The following is a 15074-nucleotide window of genomic DNA, read 5'->3' on the forward strand; positions in this document are numbered from 1 at the left end:
AAACTGAATTAGTAATTATATCTTTCCTTCCTTACTTCCCCAAAATTGTTTGTCTCGTTTGAGGAGTACTTCAGCTCTGGAAATTTTGCTGCGTGTTTTTTTATATAAATTTTAAAATGTTTAGTTTTCATAGTAATCCTGCTGAGTTTCTCCAGTCAAGTGGCCATTTTCAGCATAAGAGTTTAAATAATTATCCTATGCTCTACAATTGGTTTCATGCTCTTGACACATGCTTGATTTTGGCCTGAAAGAGATTGTGCGCATCCTGACAAACCAGAGCAGCGTAAAATTGGGTTGACAATTTTTAGGGGACCTTTGCTCCCCATCATTGAACATGCAATGTGTGTCAACCTGTCTCCCCGGGGCAAACGGACAACAGAAGTCTATCTATTCAAACTCGCAGCAGCTGCAATGCGAATAAATGCTGACCCATTTTATCGCAGCTGCCTGCGTGGTGAAGGGACATGACCTCGTGTTAAGGACAATGGGGGTCATGCACTAAAAATGCTGCCAGTTAGACTAAAAGGATAAAATGTTTCTCCTTAAAGTCCACTTTTCGTTTTTTTTAAAAAAAATTGAATGCTATCTGGCTTCCAAGTTCTCTTTTCAGTTTCTTTCTGACAGCCTGTGTTTGTCTCTCCTGTCAGATTAAATGCTCATTTGTCAACCACTGCTAATATAGGTTTAATTAGCAATCCTTCCGATAAGTGTTATTTTTTCCCCAATGGGCAGGAGAAACTCATAAATATCACTTATTTAACAGAGTTTAATTAGCAACAAGCAGTGACAATTCAGGTGTCTTGTTCTTTTTGGAAAGCAAGCTGAGAACTTTAGGGGTATTTCAATAGCAATGGGTGGTGCAGATTAAAGCAATGCAGAGTTAACCCTTTCAAAACTGCTCTCTAGTGTAAAGGCATTATGTGAAGGTGTCATAGTTCTGTGTGTCTGGAAGGCCAGACAGATGGCATTTCACAACGTTGAAACTTTTTTCTCGGTCATCACATGATGAGATTTGCCACAGGGTTAACAGATGTTGGTTTATTTTTCATCCCTCAGTAGTAACACCCAGCTATCTCGGGTGTTATACCGTGAGAGGCTTAAGAGGATGGGGTTAACCTTTTGAGGTTTTATTCTTGTGATTAATTGGTTAATCTTTCACTGCCCTATAAATAACTTGACTGAGGACATGTGATAAGACAGACAAAACCAAATGCTGTATGAACTGCAGTACTTGATTTTTAAAAACAAAGTGTTTGGTATTGAGCAATGGATATTACTGATTCAAGCTGGAAAGGAAGGGAGTAGATGAACTGTAGTTTTTTTGGTAGGGGGATGGGAGGAGCTGAAGAACATCTGGGTTGTTTGATGCATGGTGAATAGCAGGAGAGCTAAATTGTGAGTGTCTGCCTAATTGGGTGTTAGCAAGATTATTTGCCGTATGTTTTGATAACGGGTGATATCCAGCGGTGAGATCTCGTAAGCAGTCTTAAGCAAAAACCTCTGAGCATTGAAGTCCTGAGTGATGACCATCCATTTCCACTGCAGACTATGACCTGTTCTGTACATTGTGTGAATTTAAAGTTTTTCCATGGTGGGGGCAGTGGGTGCATAAAAGCCCAAGTGGAACCTATCGTTGCCGCTTTATCATTGGTTTAATTTTTGAGTGACCTCAAATCTAACCTTGCACTTTTTTCTAAAAGTCTAATTTCACTTCCTGCCCCCCCCACCCCCCACCATTATAACATACTAACCCCTACTTCTGATGTGGAAGCATTAATTAAATTAGGTTATTTAATCAAGTAAACACATTGGTACTCCAAATTGTCTATTTGTCCAGTTTTGTATTTGGCCCAAACACTGATCAGTAAGCTAGCCCTCCACACTTTGCAGTTCAGATTCAGAGACTGGCTTTCTTGAATGTTTAAAACCTAAGTAGTGTCTGTTATTTCATTTCAACCCTCCCTCAACCTGGTCTCACAAAAATAATCCTATTATAATCTACATTTCAATGGAGAGGGGTGGACAAATTAGCTTAATGCTCTTGCTTGTCGGAGATGAAACATTTCTGTTCTTGTAAGCTTCTTTGAGTTGGTGCTGTCACATAATCTGTCTGCATTCTAGTTATTTTCATAAGGTCTGTGGTTAATTGCTGTCAGTTCAGTTGTCTGTACATGCTTCATTGCTCCTTTCAAAAAAAATCGGACACAACACTTATAGAGAGAATTGGTGGTGGTAATTAGTAATGGTACTGACCTGTTACTTCAGTTTCAGTGAACATAGTTCCAATGGCAGGTGTCAAGTTTTTAATTGGGTACTAATGGGCATGGCTGGTAGACCATAGTGGCGTTATCAAAACCAGTTTCGTATTTTCCTTCCCTCTTCTTCCTCCCAACAATAATCGAGTACCACAGGGTTCTAATGCAGTTTTATACTGCAAAACTGAAAGAGGAGATGCAGACAGCTTGACTGTTTTCCTACGCCTGCTCAACTTACAGTTGTGAACTTCTAAAGAATTTGTACATGTACCATATTTCTGACACTATGGCACTACTTGGCAATTCTGTCATATTCAGTGTGTATGCAAGAAGGCCTCTAGTCCACAGTCTCCTACCCCCTAGCCACTGCCTTTCACTCCGACTCAACAACTTATCATTGTTTTAGATGGAATCATCTTACTGTGGGATAATGGCTGATCAGACTTTAAAATGGTCTGATAGAATATAGCGCTAAACATTTATTCACTTTTGCATTCTGGGTTACAGAAGTAGGCTTCAATCCACAGGCAAACTCAGAATCTAAAAGTGATACAGAATCAAATGGGCACTAATAATAATAATCCTTGCATTGATATAGTGCCTTATGTCTTCAAGATGCTCAAAATGCTTCAACGAATTTACTGTAAAGCGGTCCAAATGATATATTTTGTTTTGCAGACCTCTCAAGAGCTGCACTTGCTGTATCTACTTGTTAGATGTGTGTTGTACTTAATCCAATTTCAAAGTCTTTCCTACAATGCTGACTTCTTGTGTGCTAGATATCATTGATCTGTAGCTCCTTGCCATCTAGTACTTTCCCAACTGGCTATTATTAATTATAATCTTTGCATTTGATATCATGTTTCATCACGTCTTCGAGACGTCTCAAAGCGCTTCACAGAATATACTGTAAAGTGGATTGATTGTATATTTTGTGGTCGAAATGTGGCAACCAATTGCACACAGCAGTGTTCCACAAACAGTTGTAGATTGAATTTTTTTAAGGAATTATTCATATCAACATACTATTTGACCACGGATTGTCATGACTGAGTCCAGTCTTGTCCTTGTCTGACATCAAAAGCCTCTGAATCATCAGGAATGGGAACCTTGGCTAAGTTCTAAACTAGAGCTTGCTGAGGCCAATTAAGTACAATCTGGGGAAGACCACATAGGCCAGAAATGCACAGCGTAGGACTCTCTGACAAATGCCTCTTGGAAGTACTGAGAGAATGGCTTGTTCTTTCTATTTGCGTCCAGTTGCCTACAGAGTTGGGAATGAAAACTTGGCTCGGGATGCGGCAACCTCCTCCGCAAATAGCGATAGTTGTTCATTCATTTTGCAACTCTAAATGGGATTTCCGGTGTCATTTGTGGCGGGTTGCACCCTACCCTACTTACTGTGTGCTGTACATTATCCATACGTTAATTCCAATTATGATGACATGAACTGAATGCCATGTTGCTATTAGTTGCTATTTTTCTCCTTTTCTCTCATTGACTTTTCTTCTTCCCTCCCCCCAACCCCCATCTGAATGGGTTTTTATGGAACCGTTGGGTTTTATGGAACTATCTTGTTTCATGCAGCTGGAGATGCTGAAGGTAGTACTGGTTTTAAATTGTAATCTGCCTCTACCAGTAATGCAAGCAATGTAATCTATTAAATTGATCTCCGTTGCTGAAAGATCAGTTTTTGAACTTTGCAAACCAAACACTTAGGTATTATTCTGTGTATTTTTCACTAGCCTAAAGCCAACATTTATGTTGCAGACCTGCTGCTTGCAGCAATGTGAATAATGTATTATTGTTGCCTCTAGAGGTGTTTGTAGACCCACCCATGCAAGGCAGTAATACTGTTTTAGCATTGCTGAGCAGTATATAGTCTCTTCATTACAGATATTCCCAATCACAACTTCACAATCACTGTTCATGTGTAAAGTTTGTGTATGCAAATTTTTTGTGATGTTGTGGGTTCTGTCCCGTTGAGTAAATAAGGCAATGCCAGCACCAGCGACCTTAGTGTTTCAGAGCCAATTATGTTTAAGATGAAATACTCTGCAATCTAACCATGCTAGTCAGTACTTTTTAAATAACCATTCTTGAATGTTAGCAGCATTGCTTGTTTTCTGCCAAAATGATAGGCATTTCCATTACACCTATCGTGATTTCCTTTTCCATGGAAATGTCCATTGCTGCTGTTGAAATCAAATATCTATCATTATAATCAAGTTTCAGATGATTGGAAAGTGATATTTTAAGCGGGAAAGCTGTGCCATAGATTAGAAATTTACTGGAATAATTCTAGAATTATTTTGTACTGATATTTCTAAACTTTGTTTAGGAAGACATTGGAAGAGCTCCCTTGATGGTTGAGTGGGTTGTGGTGTACTGCTCTTTTATGGTCCAACTTCTGTAGTCTTTGACTGAGTTAATCTCAGCTGGGACAGTGGCAGTGTTTGCATTCCTACATGCTGTGCAGTACTTGAGCTAGATTTTGAGCGCAGTAGCGAGCTTAGTTTCAGTGACCCCCCCAAGATTGAATTATTCACTGTCCATACTTACTAATCAAGAAAATTCATTCACCTGATCATGTCTTTAGAGAGTCATTGTCTGAACTGTCTCTTGCATGAATTAAAGGGGTTGGGGCGAGGAGAGAATAAGAGAAGAAAGTGAGCTTGAAACCCATTTGAAATGAGTTTAGTGGTCTGATAACTTATCTGTACCTCAATACCCATACTACATTTTTTTGTAAAAGAACATTTTAAATCTTGAAGGGTATTATCTATTCACCATGTAAAACTAACATGATGTACTTACATCTACAACATAAGTGCTCTAAAATGGTGCAATCCTTTAGACTTAAGTAATATTCAATTCCATTATTTGGGTTTGCAAAGTGCAAATGTAAGGATTATTGCAATGTGTGTGTGTGTATATATATATATGTGTGTGTGTGTGTCTCTCTCTCTCTCTATGTATGTATATATAATATATGCATATGTATGTATATATATATTATACACACATATATATTGCATCGTACTGCTATGCAGGCAGATTATTTTTTATAGTTTTTTTATATATATATACAGATCAATGTATGTATTCACACATTCCCATAGTTAACTCTGGCTCAGGATTCTCATTATGTTTTATATGAATCTGTCAGAGCATATAAATCAACCTTGTATCTATTTTATGATCTAGAGTTGAGTTTTTAACTTCAAAATGTAATTGTGGTAAAATAGCTGGCTTTATATATTTAAAAATAGCAACAGAAATATACGTGTGCTTGGGGGTGGGTGGGGGGAAGAGAAAGTTAAAACTGAACAGGTTTTTATTTCAAAATTGGCAACCAATTTAAAGATGCTGCATGTCAAAATGGACTTGAGAAACCAAATAAAGCATGTTTTGTGTGGAGACTAGACATGCATGCAGTGCACTTAATCTGTATGGGCTGTGTTCCACTTGTAGAACCTGACTTATTTATATTCCATTTATGTGCTTGTGGTTTCTGTTTATAGACACAAGTCTGCCAGTATCCCCACTAAGCAAAAGTGCCATTCCACTAATGCTCATTGCAGTTGAGGAGATAAGGGAGCAAGATTTTCTTTTGAGTAAATACTACATATTAAACTATTTTTAATATTTTTAACGGCTAGAATTGCATTGCATTTGTTGCTGAAATTTGCCTGGGAAAACCAGCTGTCCAGAATAAAAGTAACAATCTCATTTTCTTCTCTTGTTTTTGTTTCACTGGCAACCAATGGTGATCTCGATATCAACAGCAACAGCAGCTTCAGGCTCAACATCTGTCCCATGGCCATGGACCTCCAGTGCCTCTCACCCCTCACCCATCAGGACTCCAGCCTCCATCAATCCCCACACTTGGCGGTAGCGCAGGCCTATTGGCCCTATCAAGTGCTTTGGGTGGACAGTCCCACCTTTCCATGAAAGATGATAAGAAACACCATGATGCGGATCACCACAGAGGTGAGAGGCAAGGCAGACCTGACTAGAACTGTTTTGAGAATTTAGATCCTTTTGCAGCTAGTTTTCTTTTGTACAGCTTTCAAAACAATATCAGATGCAAAAAAAAATTCATACCTGTTGCCTGAACATTTTGTCCTTTTAACCCAGAATTTGGAACTGTGAGCCCATTGCATTATGAAAAAATTGTATATAGTTTTCTGTGATGTAATATGACCCAGGTTACAAGTGCTATGCCACGTTGAACTGCCAATATAGTACCATATGTCCCCAGTATAATGGGATGTACTACAGCAGTTCCCACCTGCTATCAGTACCAAATTCTTTTTGAAAAGGAAAACAACACAAAAATGCAATGCCTTCTTTGGAACAGAAATTGAAGGGCAAGATTAATGTATGCTCATGCCATTGTGTGCAGTTAGTTTAACTTGGCAAGATCACTTTTGGTTCTTAATGTAATTGTATTTTCAGGACCCCATGGTGAGTCTGGAGGGCATCCCGTTGTAATGAAGCAGACGTTTTATGATGGGCAAGGGGATTCCACTCCACAGCATTGGCGCCAATACTTTTTGTAATGTGTGCTGTCTTATAGACTGATCTCAACTGTCTACTTTTTGTTCCAATCCCTTCTGAATACCTATTAAAACTTGGCCGTTTCTCAAAAGGACCAGACAAATGGTCCAAAATCTATGCGTACACCAGATAAGCCAGTAAACGAATGCATCCTAATGTACCTTAATGCTGTGAAGTGGAAGTGGCAATCAAACCCTCTGTTTCCTATGGTTATTGCAGCATATTTGCTTCATTGATGCTGTGTTGAACTCACAGCTCTGTTGCCTCTTGAGGTGTGGACCTGAGGCATCCAGAAGCAGCATTACCAATGGATACAATGAAACTCATCTCTAATGGTTCCTGGTTGCCAGTTTTTGAGTATTTTTGCACTTTTCAGCATTAGTAAATTTTCCCCAATGCACAAACTGCACTGAACCATAAAGTGAACTCACAACCATTCAGTGCAGGTGAGACCAGACTAGATTGCGCTATTTGACCTAAAAAGGCCCTTACAAATTGTGAAGTAATAATATGGTTCTTAATCCAAATATTGGTAATTGGAATGGATTTGCCTTAAGCATTCCATAAGATTTTTGAGTGAAGTTGAAGAAATAGTAAGCAATCTAGGTTCTCTTTCATGATTTTCTTTTCTAACCTGCCGACTAATTCAGAGGAGGGAGGAAAATGTGGCAGGTGAAGCCGAGTGGCAGGATGGCAACCATATTCTAAACTTTACCATGAAAAGTGTATTCTGCAGCATCAGCCAAAATGATATAATCCTCCTTGCCCACTCCTCTTTCACGCCCCCGCTCCCCCCATATAGCCAATTGCCACCAGGCTGCCTTGCTGGTCTTGGAGTATAATTTGTAAATTGATGAATTCCTCAAAATAAATATATGATCCTGTAAGTCATGGTCCATATTCCTCGCCACATCTGTAAATCTATGCAAATTTTCCAGAACTAATAAATTCTATTAAAAATGAATTTTGCAATTAAAAGTGCAATAAGATTGTCTTTATATTTAAAGAAAAGCTTTATGAAACGGTAACTTTAGTTATCCAGCCAGCAATTTTTCTAGATACTCTGAAGTAGGGAAGTAACCATCTTAGCGATGCTGTGACATACGGTCATTATGCATAAACAAAATTTGTATTTGCTGCTGACTGGATGGCAGCATTGATTTGATTCGCAGATCCTTAGTTTGCGAGATGAGGAACCAGGTTTGAACAACTTGATTTCTGACTTGATAGCAAATTGTTGCTTGTGACTATGAAGTATTGGACAAATTGTGGAATCTAGTTCGTAAAATTTGACTATTTTTATGTCCATGGTGGACTTGAATCATACTGTTTTCTGGTGTCTGAAGCCAGCTTTCTTTTTTTAGAAAAAAGTAAACCTCTGGATTTGCTGAAATATCAAGCCATGTGCAAACCAAATAAAGCAACCAGATTCGGTCTAGTCAACAGGGGGAAAAAAGGAAGTAAAGTTGAGGTGGTTGTTAGAGGAGACAACAATTATTTTGTCTTCCAACAATTATTTTAATGGTTATGACACCACTATATTCCTCGTTGTAGCACATTTGGGACTTCAGGTTGCAAATGGGTATAGTGAGGAGGAAGAAACGGTCAATTATCTTTAAACTATTCTCTTTCCTTTAAACCTACTCCCAGAAGATTTGTCTGCCTGCAAAAAAAAAAAAAATTTTTTCTCAGTCAAACACTTGCCAGCCTTGGAGATTGTTGAATTTCAGTTTATATTTTTTTTCTTTAAAACATCTTGCTTGTGAAATCTGTTGTCAGATAGAATGATTTAAATGGGGGCTCATCTCTATCATAAAAAGGCTATCATTTCTATATCATTGAATAGATATTGGGAAAGTGTAAATTGGGCTGTTGCCAGTGAATGTCACCTCCTTTAACCTGATCTAAACTTAAAAGTATAAGTTTTATCATTTCTTCCTCCAACTCTCAACTCCCACTAAAGTTCGACAGCTGTAGGATACCATTCTTTCCACAGTGGCTTAGCATTCTACTTCAGTTATGGGAAAGTAACAGGGAATGGTGATGTGGCAAACTTGCACCCCCAGATTTGTGCAAAGCAACAATCTGAGGCGAGTGACAATCTGATGTCACTGCCTCCACAACGGCACATGATTGCATATGCATACATTATTGTATATATTATATATTAATATATAATATATGCAGTAGGCAATAGGCTTTGCCCTGTTCAGGTTCTTGTTTTGCTACCAGTAGCACCTTTTTTTATGCTGAAGAGCAACTGTAGCGTTGCGTGCCAACTGCTAAACCTATCCTGGGACGTGGTGGTAAAGTGTCACTTATACAGCTTTATTTATTTTGGCAGATTCAAGCTAAATGCAGCATGAGTAGTTAAACGACCATAGTGTTATGAAAAGGACTTTTTTTATTAGCATTGTTCTTCTAGAGTGTGTTTGGCACAAAAAATGATCTCAAGTTATATTATCCTGATACTAGTTAATCTTAAATCTTACTACCATTTTCGTAATACTTTTCCTCCCTCACTTCACAACCTTACAATTTATAGTGGCTGGTTGCACTAAGCAAAAAGGCAGATTGAAGTTGCTTGTGTTTTTACTGCAGTTTTATTCACATTTTTATGGCTTGCAGCATTTTTACTACTACTGATAAAGCAAACTGTTTTGATGGACAATGACATCACCAAAAAAACATCCATACTGTTTGTCTTTGAAATTTGTACAGAGGTTTCTGCAAATACAAGAAAAAATGGATGTTGCTAGGTCTCCAGTTAAAATTATGTCAAATCATTTTGCTCCTGTTAAATTGGACATTTTTCTTTTTTGGGGGGATCAAAATCCTGTATTGAGGACAATTGATGTGCTGTGAATCCGTTTTATTTAATGAATAAGAATTGCACTTGCCGAAATAACTCTTGTTGCCATTTAATTTAATAACAATCCAGTAATTTATTCTGTTTTGGTTCCAAGATCAAGAGTTGTTATGCAAAGAACTGTTGTACCTATAATGTTAAAAGTACAAGTGGAACTTTAAAAGATGTATTAGGAATGTGCAATGAATTGTATGAATAAAAGCTGTTATGAAAGCATCTGTTGGCTTGCGTTCTAATTTCTTTTTTCTTTGTTCTTTTTTTGCCCTTGTGTCTGAACCATCATGTCTATGCATTTTGTGGTTACTGTGGAAACAGAGCGAGACCCGGGCACAGTAAGTACATCTAATATCCCACTTCCACTATGTATTCAGTACCTTTTCTGTTTATAAAAGAGCAGGTAGTAAGGCACAATTCTGCCAAATGGAAGCAGATAAAAGCTTGTAAATAAGTTTCACTGAAACATCTTCCATCTAAATAAAATAACTTAATCCCCTCTTTATAATGTGGACCTACTGAGTCCAGTTTATTCTGGTTCAAAATAGCTTATTAGTCATTTTCTATCTTCCTTCCCATACCTCCAAATCTTTATGCTGAAGTTCCATCAAAGATAAGTGACAGATGCACACTGATAACGTCAGATAATTTGGCATTCTATTGGCTATATCTTGTGCATATCTCTTACTATGATGTACTAATCTTTAATCTACAAGTTTGTACTCTATTGTAGGTAAATTCTGAACCGTTCATACCAAACTTTGAGCTACATTCAAGCTAGATTATCAAAAAAGGTTAAAAGTGCATTTGGCCTTTTTGTAGTTAAATAGGAGCTACATCTGTGATTTGACTCTTGATAACCATAGCTTCTCTTCTCTCCCCACCCCACTTCCCTGTCCACAACAATATAAAATTCCCACAATATTTACTAAGAGTTGTGCTAAAGCATCTTGGTTATGCTGTGCCATCAATGTTGCATTATGTCCATGTACCTACTCTTCGAGTGTTAATCAGCCAGGCAATGCAGTTTTGTTTACCTATTGAGGAAAAACAAATTGTATTTTTCTGTGTGTGTGTTCAATTGCACTTTAGTTTCATAGTCTTGGTGTGTTGGCAGTTAACATTTTTTTTCACAAGGGTTTGCACCACAGGAACACGATTTGGAACCTATCACAAATTTACTGTGTAAAGTGATGCAACAACATTAGTTAGCATGAGCGTGCTGGTAGCATTTATGATGGCAGACATTTTTTTTCAAAAATCAAGGAAGTATTCCTGCACTAATTTTCCAGCGATGATTATTCAAAGCTGCGTTTAAAAAAAATCTGCCCAAATGTTGTTACAGTTGAGTGATTTATGGTGTATTTGCAGCACAATGGTGGCAAACAATCCAAGCGCTGACCCAATATTGTGATTCCCATTTGTTTCCTAACATGGGAAAACAGTGGCCACTTAGTATAGTGCAAGGATTGTAATGATTCTATTGTTGAGTTTCCACACACAAGAAAATAATCTTGACCAGTTAATTTCCTCTTGTGGCCAAATTTCCCTTGAGCTTAAAATTTCATTTGCCATCTCTCCTTATGGGCAAAACTTCCCAGTGAATTTAATTACTGTAAATTTAAAATGATCCATCAAGCTCAAGCTGTTTTGGACCTGACAAGAGGTTTAGGTGGCTGCACTTACCAAAGCACTTGACGTCTATGTTTACCTCCAGAGAGCTTAATGAATGTAACCATACATCTGTCAGACTTACCTCAGATGTTCATTTATCACTTGCTCTCCCACTGCTGAGAGATTATACTGTGAATGCATAGAAATGCAAATATCTCAGCAGTAGCTGAAACATTATGAGCAAGTTGTGGTCAGTAGAACACTATTGTGCACAGTACTTAGCAAAACTTGTGGGAGCATTAGCTCATCAAAGATTGAGACACTGTATGCTTGGTTGATGTAGTATTTAGTTAACCAGCTACTGGTTTTCATATAGCCTGTGGCTGCTGATGCCTGGAAGCCACCTTGTTTACCTTGTTGGGTGGAATACTGAGCACTGACATCACTGGAATTTGTAAGGCTTGACTTGCAACTATTTTATTCCAATCTTTGGGAATTTCTAGATAGTTCATTGATGCTGAGTAGTGCTGGGTGGCCTGATAGGTCAGATCCTGACTGATAGTGGACTTTATGAAGGCCGCCTTCATTGCTGTGTCAGGATGATGACGCTTCAGAGTTTGCACGAAGACAGCAACCATTGGCTAGAATTGTTTTGGGCGAGGGAATGGACATCAAATGTGGGCAGTATCTGGCTTGGCTCTGATGTTTTTAGGTGAAATAACATGTTGGTATTTTGTTTCACTGCTCACGTGAACAATGGCCCATGGTTGAGGTACTAGAGAAGGGGGAATGTCTGGCACCCAAATTGCGCACATTCAGAAGAAGGTGGGGAAACAAAGACACAAAAGAAAATAATGGCTTGCATTGCAAATAAAAGAAAAACATAAGAACCACACCACCAACTGAACCACTTCTTTTTTGAGAAGTGGACCCAGGGTCCCTACCCAGCTGTATGTCACTCTTAGGTTTCTACTAATCATGATGCGACCAATGGAATTTGTTGTCTGCTCGACTTCAAAATTGTTTTGATCCAAGTGAGTGACATATACTGCACTGATTTTGATTAGCTTAATTTACAGTCTGATGTCTGGAGTTAACCTTTGGGGTGCTAGCAGATCCATGAATCTGATCTACATTACGACTCATAAAGCACCTTTCTCGTCACGAGGACGCCTCAAAGCACTTCACAATGCTGGATGGATACTCAAGCTGAGGGGAGGGCGGGCGGGATCTGCTTCTGTCCCCATGAGTTGACTATTTCTGAAGATGTTTAGCTCACACACTGGAATTGAAAAAATAGCAAAAACTACTACTCTGACATCAGGACAGCTTTATTATCGTAATTTTACTTTCAACCCACTAAAATTACATTTTTAAATAACTTTTTAAAACTTTACCTTACACATGTCCTGTTTTTCATATTTTCCCCTTTCCTGTTCCCTGCAATTTTATCCCAAAACATTTTTTTAAATTGTAACTAAATTTTCCTACTTTTCAAATTACCTTTTCTGCTTTTTCTAGCTCCCACTTAACAGAGAACATTTGAGTTATTTAATTGAAAGTTACTGTGTCAATACAATTGTTGCTGTTGAAACAACAGACTAACTTAAAGATGGAAGATTGACTCCAGAAAACAGCAAGCAGGTCAAATGCTGCAGTTTTCCTGTCCAAAGCAAGAAGTAAGGGTCAGGAAATGGTATACTTATTGACTGACCATCTATGTTGAGTGAACTACAACAAATTACATTTGTATAGCGCCTTTCACGTCGGGAGGTCATCTCAAGGCACTGGATATAGGAATTTGGACCCGAGCAAGGAAGTTGGGATCAGGAGAGTAGGTGGGGATAGGAGGGTGACTGAAGGCGTGGTTGAAGAGGAGGGTCTTGAGACATGGCTTGAAGGCCGTAAGGGAGGGAGCAAGATGAAGGGGCTCTGGGGTGGCATTCCAAAGGATAGAGGCAGAGGCTGAAAGCCCGACCCCGGATGGTGGAGCAGACCAGGTGAAGGATGTGGAACAGGTCACAGAGGTAGGAAGGAGCCAGGCTGTGAAAGGCTTTGAAGGCGAGGACGAGGATTTTGAATTTGATCCTCTGGGGGTTGGGGAGCCGGGCTAGGGTGGGGATGATGGGGTCATGGAGCCTAGTGCAGCAAAGGACACGAGCTGCAGAGTTCTGAATGATTCGCAGCTTGTGGAGGGAAGAGTTGGGAAGATCGACAAGTAGGGAATTGGCGGAGACTAGCCTAGATGTAATAAATGCATGGATGTAGCCAGTCAATGCTCTCTTCAAGATTGGTGGATAACTTTAAATGATTCCCTATGTGACAATATCGCCTTTTTGAAGATTCTGCTGCATCTTTAGATTAATCTCTTCCAACTCCATCCCTATAAAACACTACTGATATAATGCTAATTCTCCCTCTAACATTACGATCTCGCTGTTCTTCCATAGTGCACAAAATCAATTTGTGCAGCCATGTGCAGAACGAAGCTGAGTACTCAAGATTTATGCTCCATTTATACTGCAGCGTAGCAATTTTCACATTGAATAGATGTTAAAAGTCCAGGATATAGTTTCAGAAAGGAATCGATGCCATCAGCTGCAATATAAATCTAGTTATACTACAGCCGAATCCAATAAAAAATGTAATTATAAAAATACATTTAAAGATCCTTTGGCTATCCATTGGCTGGTACTAACTGAACATCTGAAGCGACAATGTTTGCACACATCTCTTCATTGCTCTTGGATTTTTCTCTCCTTTCTCCCACTCCCTCCCCAGCATGTAAATTGTGTTATTCATCAATATTAAATGCTAATTTTAATGTTGATTTTTAGTCCAAACCATTGAAAAGCAAAGTGGGTAATGGAGCAGGACTTTTAATGCCAAAGGCATGTTGAAATTTGTCTTTTAACCCTCAATTTATTAGAGTTATCATTAATTGAATATTTAAATAATGCTTTATATTTTACTTAAACCTTCACTTGTTCCTGATTCTTCCAATACCAACTTCAACTCTGTGGTGGTTGTCTGGATAGCCTCATGCTGGTTGCCTAGGAGTTAAACATTTCAAACTGTTATACATGACTAAATGTCTCTGATTGACAGGAATCCTCTTTTTGCCCAGAATAGATAGCCTATTCCCATTTTAAAATAATAGGATGAATTGGTACAATTTACATAGTGGGGGTAATCTCAGTTTGCTTTGGGGCATGGTTTTTTCAATTAATTTAAATCTATGTCTATTAATTACTCTTTGACCTCTAAAGGAACTACTGAAAATTATCCATATTTTTCTGTAAAATTCCTGATCTGCTACACTCTTGATTTTTTTTGCTATTCAATGGACATGATGGCCCAGTGAAAATCCTCTGCTTCCTCTGTAATATCCTAATTGCTCTCCTCATGTGTATAAAGATCATCTTTGAAAATTACATCCTTTTAACGCTAGAACATATTTTATTCTTTCCCACATTGTGTTTCTTTCATTAAGATGCAGTTAGCCATACATGCATAAAGCGTATCATAATGAGTATGTAGGTGAATTAAAATGTCATAATTTGCACCAGGTGCAGCATAGAATTATCACATAATATTACTTGGAGCTTAATGACTATCTAATTGTTTAAATGTGTGGCACACCAAGTTATTTATCAACACTATGAGCTCATTCGTGCATTAACCACATTATGCTTGGGTTAGGCTAGTGAGGATAAATGAGTTGTCATGGGCTTCAGGACTGTTTTGCAGACATGCTTCCTTTATTTCTTACGGCCTGG

The 15074-nt window shown here is 38.4% G+C and overlaps 1 protein-coding gene across 5 annotated transcripts in view; it reads left to right on the top strand.

The window, feature by feature from the left end:
• The window catches only part of LOC103186087 (TLE family member 1, transcriptional corepressor), a 72683-nt gene that overhangs the window by 25793 nt on the left and 31816 nt on the right, over window positions 1-15074 (top strand). For 3 of the 5 annotated variants that reach the window (XM_007904912.2, XM_007904911.2, XM_007904914.2), the window contains exons 8-10: window positions 3843-3857; window positions 6044-6248; window positions 10003-10019. In XM_007904912.2, the coding sequence (XP_007903103.1) occupies window positions 3843-3857; window positions 6044-6248; window positions 10003-10019 (237 nt within the window). The remainder of the gene's footprint in view (window positions 1-3842; window positions 3858-6043; window positions 6249-10002; window positions 10020-15074) is intronic. The other 2 variants (XM_007904913.2, XM_007904915.2) reach the window with 1 other exon arrangement.

Source organism: Callorhinchus milii, unplaced genomic scaffold (genome assembly GCF_018977255.1).
Source record: "Callorhinchus milii isolate IMCB2004 unplaced genomic scaffold, IMCB_Cmil_1.0 Scaffold1, whole genome shotgun sequence".
In the NCBI taxonomy this organism is placed as follows: Eukaryota; Metazoa; Chordata; class Chondrichthyes; order Chimaeriformes; family Callorhinchidae; genus Callorhinchus; species Callorhinchus milii.